This window comes from Lagopus muta, chromosome 18, assembly GCF_023343835.1.
Source record: "Lagopus muta isolate bLagMut1 chromosome 18, bLagMut1 primary, whole genome shotgun sequence".
NCBI lineage: Eukaryota > Metazoa > Chordata > Aves > Galliformes > Phasianidae > Lagopus > Lagopus muta.
The window spans coordinates 7,150,317-7,162,527 of NC_064450.1; the positions used below are offsets into that span (position 1 = coordinate 7,150,317).

General features: G+C 53.3%; 1 protein-coding gene across 1 annotated transcript; it reads left to right on the plus strand.

The window, feature by feature from the left end:
- Positions 1–1,633: 1,633 nt before the first annotated feature.
- FAM20A (FAM20A golgi associated secretory pathway pseudokinase) lies at positions 1,634–10,421 on the plus strand. Its single transcript, XM_048965024.1, has 11 exons — positions 1,634–2,120; positions 5,154–5,338; positions 5,559–5,609; positions 5,884–5,962; positions 6,346–6,438; positions 6,842–6,957; positions 7,190–7,370; positions 7,478–7,587; positions 7,694–7,775; positions 7,852–7,911; positions 9,804–10,421. The coding sequence occupies exons 1-11, from the start codon at positions 1,777–1,779 to the stop codon at positions 10,066–10,068; spliced, it is 1,566 nt and encodes a 521-aa protein (XP_048820981.1). The 5' UTR covers positions 1,634–1,776; the 3' UTR covers positions 10,069–10,421.
- Positions 10,422–12,211: the final 1,790 nt, after the last annotated feature.

The window sequence follows — 12,211 nt, forward strand, 5'->3', positions numbered from 1 at the left end:
TTAACGGGGCAGTGAGAAAAGAGCAGATCCACCTCTTTTTCCCCTATACAGACACAACCAGAGGGGCTGGGCTGGGTCGTTCCTGGAGCAATTCAAGCAGAGAACGAAGAAAGAGAAGCAAACAGAGGCATTACCTATTGGCAAACAGGAGGCAGCTGTAAGGAAGACCATTTTAAAATCAGAAATGCATGAGAGTACCCAAATTGCATTCATTTCCCAATGTTTGGGGAAAAACAAGAGGGAAATCTTTTGTTTATTAAAAATGACTTTGAAAACAACCTCCTGGTTACCACCCGGAGCACAAAGGAAGTCCTTAGCACGGGATGTCACTGCACGTTTATTTCAAGCTTTAATGATATGTTTGGGGACATCATCTACGCCTGAATATTCCTCCACTGTGACTGTGTGGGGGGAAGGAGTTCAGTCTGAAAATAGTAAATGAGGTCAATTATCTGGCGGCAATTCCAAAGGGTAATTTGGTTCCTCTTGAGCTGACCGTGTCCTTATCCAAGCACCTCTGCAGGTTTGTTTTAGGAACACATCTCCACGGTGCCTGGATGCACCCGCAGCCTCCTGGGAAAGCACGGAGGCATTCAATAGCCAGGAGAACCACGATGTGCTCAGAGCTGGCTTTGGGAAGGACCGCGGCGTTTCAATTTGGTACAGATTGATGGGATGGCTTTATTTATTTATTTGTTTCTAATTAGCCTCATTAGCAACAAAACGATCTTCCCGCAGCGTGTGCAAATAGCACGGAGACGCCAGCCCTGCTGATGGCTTTTCTCCTCGTGCCCGTCGTTCAGAATTGGCATTGCAAACCAGGAAAGATTTAATAGTGGTTTCTGGGAGAGATTAGCAGCGGGCAGCGGCTCAGAGGGGATTACGAACGCAGCAGCACCAGCCGGTTTTGATGGAGTGGTTGTCAAAGTTGTGCTTTAAGTTTAACGTGAGGCGATGAGGGCTTTTGGAGGGCTCACATCCACGGAGCTGTGTTTGCTGGTGACTCATTCTGGCTCGTTGGAGCGCAGATTTTGTTCACTTCAGCTGGATAATCTCGTCTTTAAAAGAGAGAGAAAAAAAGAAAGTAAATAAAAATGAAAAATCCTATTGTTAGCCACAGACCACTGCTTATTGTTGGGATTATTGGGAAAGCACCAAACCGCCGGTCCGGGAAGGGCTGAGGACGGCGGATCCGCTCGCCCAGCAATACAGCACCACTGGGAACGAATCCCCCTGCAAAGACTGCTCCAGTTTCAGCCCCCAGATACGTAACATTCGGTATTACAACAGCGAGCCCCTCACACCCAAAACCCAAACTCTTCAAATAACAAAAGACGGAGCAGAGTCATTTTGCAGAAGCAATTCGAAGTGAGAACATGAACCAGTGCCCATCTTCCGACCATCAGGAAACCGAAGGGAACGCAGGGGAGCGGGGTCAGCAGCCGCAGGGGACAGCGCTGCTTTCGGAGCGACCGCGACGGGCGGGGCAGCGCACGGGGAGCCTCCTTCATCCCCGGATCCCCTTCGCCACCGGGACCCCCTTCCTCCCCGATCTCCCCGCGCTCTCCTCCCTCTCCACGCCCCGGTCTCTCCGCGCTGTCCCAGGCCGGCCCCCAGCGCCCTGCCCGCTCCCCGCCCCGAGGTGCCCGCACTCCCGGCTCCGCCGCTCGAGCTCCCCCGCGCGTTCTGCCCCGGGAGGCGGCGGCGGCGGCGGCGGCAGGGAGGGAGGTGCGGGCTGTCCGCACCCGGAGCTGTCGCCACCCGGCAACGGGGGCCATGCCGGGGCCCCGCCGGGACCGGCCGGCCGTGCTGCTGCTGCTCGGGGCGCTGCTGGCCGCCGACCTCTACTTCCACCTCTGGCCGCGGGCTCGGAGGGAGCTGGCCCCGAGCGCACCGAGCTGCCCGTGCCGCCGCCGCTCCGCTCCCTCCGCCGCTCCGCCGCCGCCGCCCCCCGCCCGCGCCGCCTCCTCCTCTTCCTCCTCCGCCTCCTCCTCCCCGCTGCGGCGCCTCTTCGCCCACCCGCTGTACCGCGCCGCCGCCCCGCCGGGCTCCGCCGAGCCGCTGCTGGGCGCCCGCGAAGCTCTGCGCTACTACCGGCGGAAGGCGGCCCGCTGGAACAGGTGCGTCCCGCCGCGCGGTACCCCGACACGGCACCGCTCCCTGGGCGGCCATCCGCGGGCACCCCAAACCCAGCGTCCCATCCCCGGGCGCTTCATCCCTTTGCGCCTATGCTCGTGTACCCGCCCCCGGGCACCCATCTCCAGGTATCCATTCCCGTATCCCATCTCCGGGCACTCATCCCCAAATTCCAATCTCTGACCACCCCATATCCGGGCAGCCCAAACCCAGCACCCCATCCACTGCACCCCGTTCCTAGGTTCCAGTCTCCAGACACCCAAACCCAGCACCTACCCGTAGGTACCCATCTGCAGGCACACATGCCTGGTACTCCATCCTTGGGTATCCCATCCCCAGGTGCACATCCCCAACCTCTGGGTTCCAATCTCTGGGTACCCAGAGCACCCTCCCAGCACCACCTGCATGGACACCCCCCAGATATCCCTTGCCCAGACACCCTGACCTCTGCACACAATCCCTTGGCACCCCTTTTTTGGCCCGCTCTGTGCCCACCTCCTGGCTCTCTGCTGTCCTCCCCATTGCCCTTTTCTACAGCACCCCGTAGACCACAGGACTCTGCATGGAGGTTCTGCTGGGAGGGGCTTCCTGTGGTCCCTGATGGGGGAGATGAGGAGGAGAAGGGCGCAGGGATGCAGGGTGAGCCCCTGCTAGTTGTGCATAGTAGGGATAAGTGCCTTCTTCACTCTGCATCAGCACTGTGGGGGCAGAATGGTGTCAGCCCCTGGGTGCTGTACCCCAGAGCCACCTCCTTGCAACCACCAGCAGGAAAAGTTTGCCTGTTTCCAGTGTCCTGCAAGGCACTGTGGAGGAGGGGAGGGACCGTGACCTGAACATGGCTCAGACCCCTCCAGCTTCTTCTTCCTCTCCCTGCCTTGAGAATGCGTGGGGCGAGGCCAAGCTGTATGTTTGTATGACATTGGCTGCATTCAGCAGGGTGGGACAGGGCAGTGATGAGCACATAGCTGGGAAATATGAGGTGAGAGGGCTTGGGATGCTTAGTGGATGCTTCCCAAGGAAAAGCACCGTGGGGAGGTAGGATGCGACCAGGATCAGCTCCATAGTGCACTTCCTTACACACCACCATAGAGCACGCAATGCCAAGTGCACCACTGTGATTTCCAGCCAGGCCCCTGCAACTTCACACCCATCCTCTTCTCTCCTTAGCAGTGCAAATTGAATGTGGGTTAGGAAGGTGCCTGCCATGGTGCTTTTTGCCAGCCCATCAGAGTGATCTGTGCCTCGAGGTCATGCAGCCACAGCAGCTCATCTTCTTGGCATGGGGACATCCCTGGGCTGACAGTGGGATCCGTATAGGACCGAGCAGCCATGGCTTTCCCAGCCCATGGGTTTAGCAGAGCGTGGTGTAGCTCAGGGCTGTGCACACGTTCCCAGCTCTCCCCAAGGTGTGACACATCCTACAGGGTAGAACAGGGTCCGAGCTGACCCTATGGCCATCCCATGTGAGGCATGAATGGCGGGGCTGTCAGTGCAGCACCCATCTGCACGGCTTGAGTGGACTCAGCTGCAGCTCAGCCCTGCACCTACAGCACAGCACAGTTTCTGCAGGCAGGTATAAATAAATCAGTCTGGGGTTCTCTGGCTGGCTCTCACATGGCCTGGCCCTGGGATGTGGCACGTTTTGGCTATGGGTGGTAAGGAGAACAAAGCACTGTGCATTCTACCTGCACACAGAGCTCTGCCTTCTCATTCCCATTCCTAGAACTTTGGCTAAGGGAATCTGACTGCAGGGGTGGCTGATGGGGTTGCAGGAAGAATAATTTTTTAAAAAAAAGCAAAACCAAACAAACCCAGAGCTTGTTTCTATCCATGAAGAAACAATTCCATACTCCAAACTCTGTGACCTGCTCAGTGCCAGGCACTGGTGCCACAGGGACAGCGGCACCCAGTGCCTGGTGCCTCCTGCAGCCCAGCACTGAGCAGAGCCTGGGCAGCCCCAAGGCTGTTCATAGCAAGTTATCTGGACCTGCTTTTTATATTATTATGTCTTTTGCAGAGGGCTGTTCTTAAAGGGAAATATTTCAGACACCCTGGAGGGAGCAGCTTTTGGGGGTTGAAGGCTCGCAGGCCAGCTGGCCCCCAGCCCCGTGCCCGCTGCCTCCCCTTGCACAAAGGCTGCATTTTTTTCCCCATCAGTAATGCACCGCTCACTGCCATCGGGGCGGGGGGGGACAGGCTGCGTGCATGGGAAAGTGGGAGAGCAAATATGGTAAAATATGTGGGCAGCTTCCCTGGGGAAAATTCCTGCGTCATTCTGCTGACAGGCACTGGGGGCTTCGCCGTCCCCGTCTGCATTTGTGGGACTGGTGGCATCCCCTACATTTCTCCCCAAATATCCCTGAAACGCATCCCTCGGGCTGGACCGACCGCACCACCCATCTGCACCATGGAGAAGGGATGGGAGCCCTGCAGACCCCGCTGCCTGAGGCAGGGTTGGGGCACCCCAGGGCCCCACTGGTTAATGAACCACTCGCTATCAGCCACAGCTCCTGTTTGCCTTTGCCGAGGTATCTTGGCACTTTCAATGCAAACTGAACTCAGTTTTCCCTTTATCGTGAGCGCAGATGCCACGCACGGCTCTGCCGATGTTAATGAGAAACCAATGCTGTCAGCCAGGGGATAAACGACCTTTTGATGGCAGTTCAGCAAAGCTTGGGTCCTATCAGAGGAAAAATGGCTTATGGTAACAAACCTCTGGTTTGTCACAACTCCACCTGCCAGAATGGGACAGATTCACCCCAGTTTTACCAATTCTGGGGCAGCGCAGTGCTTGGTGGCCCCCCTGCTTCCCATTGCCCAGAATGAAGGCTGAGAGGACGTGGGACAACTTGGGGCTCCAGCAGTCGCGCTGCCTGGAACCTCTGGATTTGGCAAAAACCTCTGGCACAGCAAAGGCTTTTTCCATCCCGTAATACAACAGCTGCCAGCTCTACTCCAAGCACCGAGGGCTTCCATCCTGCACCCATCCCCATCACCCCGTGCCCATTCCCTTCCAGGAGACACAAGCTCTACAAGCAGGAGCTCAACCTTACGGCTGCAGCTGCGCTGCTCCCGCTGCGTCCCGAAGTCAGCTGGCTGCAGTTCCACCTGGGCATCAGCCGGGATGGGCTCTACCCCCGTTCCAGCCCTGCTGTCAGCAGGCTGCTGCAGGACATGCATGACTTTGCCACCGTCAGTGCTGGTGAGTGTTGTTGCAGTGTGGGACTCTGAGCCCTGTGCTGGCTTCTCCATGGGTTTTGTGCTGCATGATTGTCATCGTGTTACCTGGAGATGGGAGAAGGGCCTTCCTGTGTCTTTAGTGTATAAATGGAGCTTATAATCAGAAGGGAGTCTGGCTTTTTAGATGGTCTGATAGCAAGCTCTGCGCAGCCCCTTCCTCACGGCTCCTCCTGCTCTTGCAGACTACAGCCAGGATGAGAAAGCTCTGCTGGGAGCCTGTGACTGCAGCCAGAGTGAGTGCATCCTCCCAGGACTCTGTGCCATCTTCGCTTCACCCAAGTGGGGAGGGTGGCACTGGGTTCCCCTCAAGCTTCCAGCCCCACGCCCCGCTCAGGGATAAACCCCACAGCCCCACAAGGATGGGGTGAGGATGCCAAGACACCGATGTGCCAATGAGGGGAGGAAAAAGTCCCCAAGGGGACCTAACAAATGGACTTTGGGAGACTCGCGTGGTGCAGAGGTGCTGATCTGTTGCACACAGGCACCTAACGTCCCCTTTCCCCCCAGTTGTGAAGCCCAGCGGCGTGCACCTGAAGCTGGTCCTCAGGTTCCAGGACTTCGGCAAAGCCATGTTCAAGCCCATGAGGTAAGGCAAAGCCCCACTGCCCATGATGAGCAGCTGGGAGCACTGGAGCTTGCTGCAGTGAGGCTGCGGGCATCCTCGAGCAAGGAGGGGCACGTCACATTGCATCTCTTGTCCTTTGCTCAGCAAAGCCACTTTGAATTATTAAAGCTACCTTTAATTATTACTGGCTGCTTGCTCTCTCCCCAGTAACACACAAACATCAGTGTTCCCACTCTGCTTATTGACATTGGAAGGCTCTTTCTCTGTAGATGCCAAAGAATGGAGGACCTCAGGGCTGCTGTCACCTCAGGGCCCACACATCCTCAGCACTGCTTTGTCTCTCCTTGGATCCCCTGGGTGCAGCTGCACGCACTCCCCAGGATTGACCCATGGATTTCTTCCAGGCAGAAACGTGAGGAGGAAACACCCGAGGATTTCTTCTACTTTGTGGACTTCCAGAGGCACAATGCTGAGATCGCAGCCTTCCACCTGGACAGGTACGAGAGGAGCTGTGCTCAGCTCTATGGAGTGCTGGCCATGGATCAGCAACTGCTCAGCAGCACCACGGTGGGGAAAATTCTCACTGGGAGCCCAGTACTCATTTTGCTTTGCTCCATGCAGGCTGGGCAGTGATGCACAGGTTGTAGCTTTGCTGCGTGCACTGGGTCCATCCTGGGCATTGACCCAGCTGAGCTCTGGGTGCCTGGTTTGTTTTGTTTCAAGCTCACAGCTAATGAGCAATTAACCCAGGAGCCTTTTCCAGCAATCCCGGCTTCACCACCATTTGGGTGCAGCCATCAAGAAGGCAAACATTTTGCCAGCAGGAAGGGCACGGGCAGCATCTGCCACCCCATGCAGTCAGGTCCCACTGCGTGTCACTGAGCTGCTTTCCTTGGGCAGGATCCTGGATTTCCGACGGGTGCCCCCCACTGTTGGGAGGCTGATCAACATCACCAAGGAGATTCTGGAAGTCACCAGGAATGAAGTCCTGCAGAGCGTCTTCTTTGTGTCTCCAGGTAGGAAAAGATTACGGGCTGTGCAGGAACGGGACTGAGATCTGTTCACTTGTCCTGCTTCTTAACCTTTCCCCCAGCATAGGACTGAGTCTTTTGACCAAAACTCTGGTTCCCTCCACAGTTTGGCAGTTCACATCCATTATGTGCCTAGATACATTGCATGGTGAGGCAGGGGTCAGTCCAAGCTCCACACCCCATAGTTCTTTCCCCAGTTCTCTCTGTTCTCCTCCAGCCAGCAATGTGTGCTTCTTTGCCAAGTGCCCGTACATGTGCAAGACAGAGTACGCAGTGTGTGGGAATCCTCACCTCCTGGAAGGGTCCCTGTCTGCCTTCCTTCCATCCCTCAACCTGGCGCCTCGGCTCTCCATCCCAAACCCATGGATCCGCTCCTACTCGTTTGATGGAAAAGAGGAGTAAGTGGGTAAATGCTGCTGCTTCATATATGTGCCTTACAGGGAGCGTGTGGGGAGGAGAATGAGTGGGATACAGACTGTGAGCCCCCTCCCCTGGTGTCCTGCAGGTGGGAGGTGAATCCGCTCTACTGTGACACTGTGAGGGAGATCTACCCCTACAGCAGCGGCAACCGGCTGCTTAACATCGTTGACATGGCCATATTTGACTTCCTGATAGGTACAATTAAAGCATTTCATGCTGATGGGAAAGAAAACACGGGATAGGTCTGAAAATTACTCAGGCACTTGCAAGAGAAACCGCTGCTCTGTTCCTCCTTTACCAGGGAACATGGACCGTCACCACTATGAGATGTTCACCAAGTTTGGAGATGATGGCTTCCTCCTACACCTGGACAACGCCAGGGGGTGAGGCTGGGAGGCCGAGGGGACATGGGGAGGCCATGGGCAGGTGGCAATACTCCGTGCTCTCTCCTTCCCCCAGGTTTGGGCGGCATTCTCACGATGAAATCTCCATCCTGGCCCCTCTCTCCCAGTGCTGTGTGTAAGTGTCAGCTTTGTTTTCCTTCCCAGACACATCAGTTCCTCCTGGCCCGGCAGCGCTGGCTGCTGGAATCCACCTGGGAACCCAAGCAAACAGCTCAGCATGGAAACCACAGTTAAGCTTTTATGTCACTCAGAGCATCGAGCTGCTCTGCTGCATCACACAGCCATCATTCCTGCACTTCATACTTACTATCCCAAATGAACCCCTTTCCCATGAGAACCCCTATGTAACCCAAATGCCCAGGTGAGCTTCCCAAATCCCCACAAACAGCTCCCTTGCTCAGCAGCAGGCAAACATCTGATGCTTGAATGCCCACAAGGCATCAGTCTCACACACAAAAAGGCCGTCTCTGACTTTTCTGTTGGCCCAAACCCTTCCAGAAGCATCCCCTTGCATTTCCCAACACATCAACACAAAGTGCTGCCAGCCCCACTTGTCTGTGTGTGCTAATATGAAACCTCCATTCACCAGCTCTGATAGTTAATCAGGTTTCTTCTCACAGCATCAAGGAGAAGCTCGTCAATTTTACCATTTGAATCCTATCTTGGCCACCCTTTTATTAATCCACATAAATCAACAGCTGAAAGTTAAATTGAAGAGGAAGAAAAGCTGCTCCTCCCTGTGGTTTCTCTTTAGGAGATCCCTAACCTATTTCCTTGCTGTACCTGCTCCATGTAAGCCTTGGGGTGCTAATTGCACTCTCCCCACACATTCGTATTACCGGATCTAATTTTAAGAACTGCTGTTTGCACCGAGTGAGACTTTCCATTTATAATTGCAGCTCACAGTGACTCCTTCTGCCAAGCTCCTATTTTGTGCAGTTCACATGAACTCTCTGACCTAGCAGCACTATCTGCAGGTCACATCCTTCCTGCTCACCCAGATCCACCTCCCAGAAGCTGTGCTTAATTTAGGTAGGATGAGCTGCAGGTCACACCTTTAACGAGCCAGCTATGGGCAAGAACTGCAACTTGAAAACAACTCGTACTCACTACAGGGCCACCCAAAAGCCTCATTTCCTATAGCAGTCCATCCTGGGAAGCATCCAGAAAGGCTTGGAATCCTCCGAGCTCGGCTTCCTGCAGCCTCCTAGTGTTCTGACCCACCTTTCACAGCCCCTGTTCCAGTCCTTGTCTCATTCAGTGAAGGTTGCTCCTCTCCTCTCCCATCACACCTTCCTCCACGTGGAAATTCTGGCTGAGTCAGCATGGCTCCACATGGTTGCCATCTTTCCAAAATTTAAAAGGCAATGGGTGAGATCACTGGTCCATTTGAGTCACAGAGACTCTGAAATCAAAATACTTCTGCTGAGCATTAAACAAATCACATTAGAATAGCTAGTGTCATTCCCCAAAGCAGGCCAAGATCGTAGCTTTTCATCCTCCCTTCTGTCAAAGGGAAATACTTCATCCTCAGTACCTCTTCAGGCACAATGTTAGATCAGCTCTGGGAAATACTCTCTTTTTGTTCAATTTAGAGAGATTTTTTCTCATTCATCAGCAGCTAAGATGCACAGCTTCATTTTCTCTCTCCTTCTGCCCCATAAATGTCATTTCCGGTACCGTGGCACTGCCCTGCAATCGTCTGGGGAACTAGGTCACATCAGAGTCAGAGGCAGAATGCTCACTGCTGAGGATTTCTAACATTCTTTTCTCTCTGAAGACAAAAATCTGCTGTATGAGCACTCTGTAGCCTGAAAAATAAGTAAGAACCAGAGGTTTCTGCAGAGACTCCCATTTTCTTCATTAAGAGCTTTTCGTTCCAAATCCTGTTCTCTGGAACTGTATCTTCGCTCCCTCCTCCCTCTCTCAGCAGAGGCTCAGACAACTGTCCCTTACCGGGGTGCTGTGATGTTTGGCACTGGGACGCCTGCTTTCTTTCTCTTCCAGAATAAAGAGGACGACGCTGCTGCGCCTGCAGCTGCTGGCTGAGCCCGAGTACCAGCTGAGTGCTGTGATGAGAGAATCCCTCCTGCAGGACCCCCTGGCACCTGTCCTCACCGAGCCCCATCTCCTGGCCTTGGACCGGCGGTTACAGCTCATCCTGAAAGCCGTGAGGAAGTGCATAGACACACATGGAGAAGCCAAGGTGGTGGCCAATGACACCAGGCAGCCCGAGGCTCCCACATCCGACACAGCGAAGCTGAGCACATAAACAGCCCTCAGCTCCTGCTCAGAAGCAGGGGAGACCCCTGCGAGACCAGGGACAAGCGTTAACAGTTGGTCATTTCTATCTACAAGTGCCCACGACACAGAGAGGGGAAACTTTGGAAGACCTGCAGGGATCACAGCAGGTTCCCAGGCTGAGCGCTCAAGCAAAGCTGCAGCAGGTCTTTGCACCCCAAGCACCAGCTCTGTGGGAAAGCAGAGATCTGGTTTGCAGCTGAGCATGCCTTGTGGGTGACAGGAACACATACAGCCTGCAGCTTGCTCAGCCTGCTCAGCCTTGCTATGATGGACACATGCTAGATCCAAGGATGAGGCTTGAATAAAGAGATGCCACGAATATTCTCCTCTTCCTAAGTCTGTGTTCTGTAATCAAGACCGCGTGTGAGAAAGGAGCAACCTTACTGTGACAAGGTGACACACTGGTTCATGTGGTCAGCCTGGAGCATCTCTGCACAGCACCCACCAGCAGACAGGACCCCTGGCCTGGTTCTCTGCAACAGAAAACAACCAGCCCAGTCCACTTCAATCTGTGCACATTGCCCAAAAGTCCACTGGCTTGCAGGACAGTAAGATCACTTGTATTTTCACCTGCCTTGGGGGTGGAAGAACCAGGCTGGGTTATAACAGAAAAGCAGGATAAAATATATATATGTTTATAAATACATATATTTAGATACAACTACTAAAAGACATAGGACTGTATTTACAATCACAGAAGTCACCCACTTCTGGTCGAAATATTTTGCTGAGGTGGGGGGCTCCATCTTGCATCATCATCTTGCATCATCATCTCGCTTTAAAGTCACTCAAGCTATCAGAATTCCCTGGAAAACAGAAAAGGCTCCTCCTCCTCCCCTTATCTCTGCGTATTTTGGGGAGAAGCAATAGGAACTGAAGACCAAAAAAGTGTAGAGTTATCAGAGATCTTTCAATTTGTGAGCTTCCCCTTGCCTCCCAAGGGCAAGGCTTAAGCGTGGTTTGATTACCGCAGCTCTTTAATAGCTTTTTGCTTCAACTGTTCAGGAATGATTACACTGAGCTTCTTGGCAGCCTGGGGAAAGTCGTTGAGAACTTTGTTGATCATTTATCATCCTTAAAGAAAAAAAACCAAAACAATCAGTCTACTAGAAGTTCATTCTAAACTAACCTTTCAGTTAAACAAAAGCCATCAGCAGCGCTGCAGGCTGCTCAGGTTCACAGCAAGCTGCATCACCTGCCACACTGTCATTTTAGGTTGGAACTCTGCCCAGCCTAACAAGCACTGGGTGATGCTGGCCAGGACTGTGCAGGGAAGTCACAGAGCTGGTTTGGCCAGCACTGCTGTTTTTTACAGGGAACTGTAGTGGAGCTCAGTCCAACCCCAGAACAAGTGTTCACCCGGCTGCCTGTCTTTATTCTGTACAGCTACTGAAGAGATTGTAGTTGTAATTCTGTATGTCCCCACAGGTGCCGTTCTGTTCGTTTGAGGAAGTTGGGAATGGTTCTGCTCAACACAGAGAGCCCAATATTTTGAAGCCACAAAGATCAGGAAAAGAAAAGATCTAATGCACAGAATCAAAGAGCAGACAAAGAACCCAGCCCAGCAGGCTCCCTCAGCCTGTCTCCATTCAGCCACGTCCTCCCACTTCCAGCTTTCACCTAAGCACATTTTAGGTAGCCTCAATCAAACAGAATTCTCAACAGCAGTGGGCTTACAGGCCTTTTCTTTTTTCCCCCATGTACTCTAGTGAGCAGATAACAGATTAAAACGGAAGGATTTGGCTCACTCTCTCAGCACTCACCGCCTGCAGCTGTTTCAGTATGGGACATTCTATTCCCAAAGTTGCATCTCCCTCTACTGGTGATTTTCTGTGCACGTTACACACACAGTCCCAGAGAGGAAGGGTCAGCTGTACTGTGAGCAAGGACTGGAACTCAAACCTCCATTAAGTTCCTTCATTTACCACCAGTTTATTGGCAATTCATCCTCTGAAGGTGAAGGAAAACATAAAACATAGGGGTGGGAGAAAAAAAAGAGGCTGATTGCATTTAAGAATTTAAATCATTTTATTGCTTTACCTGCCATTAGGACAATCTATAACAAAAGGAATATAATATATTAGCACATACAGTAAATCAGACTTATATAG

Bases quoted from the DNA above. Each gene is read 5' to 3' on its own strand.
- FAM20A (XM_048965024.1), top strand. From the start codon at position 1,777: ATGCCGGGGCCCCGCCGGGACCGGCCGGCCGTGCTGCTGCTGCTCGGG. The intron at 5,339-5,558 runs GTGAGTGTTGTT...CTGCTCTTGCAG, and splicing joins CTTTGCCACCGTCAGTGCTG to ACTACAGCCAGGATGAGAAA. The intron at 6,958-7,189 runs GTAGGAAAAGAT...GTTCTCCTCCAG, and splicing joins CGTCTTCTTTGTGTCTCCAG to CCAGCAATGTGTGCTTCTTT.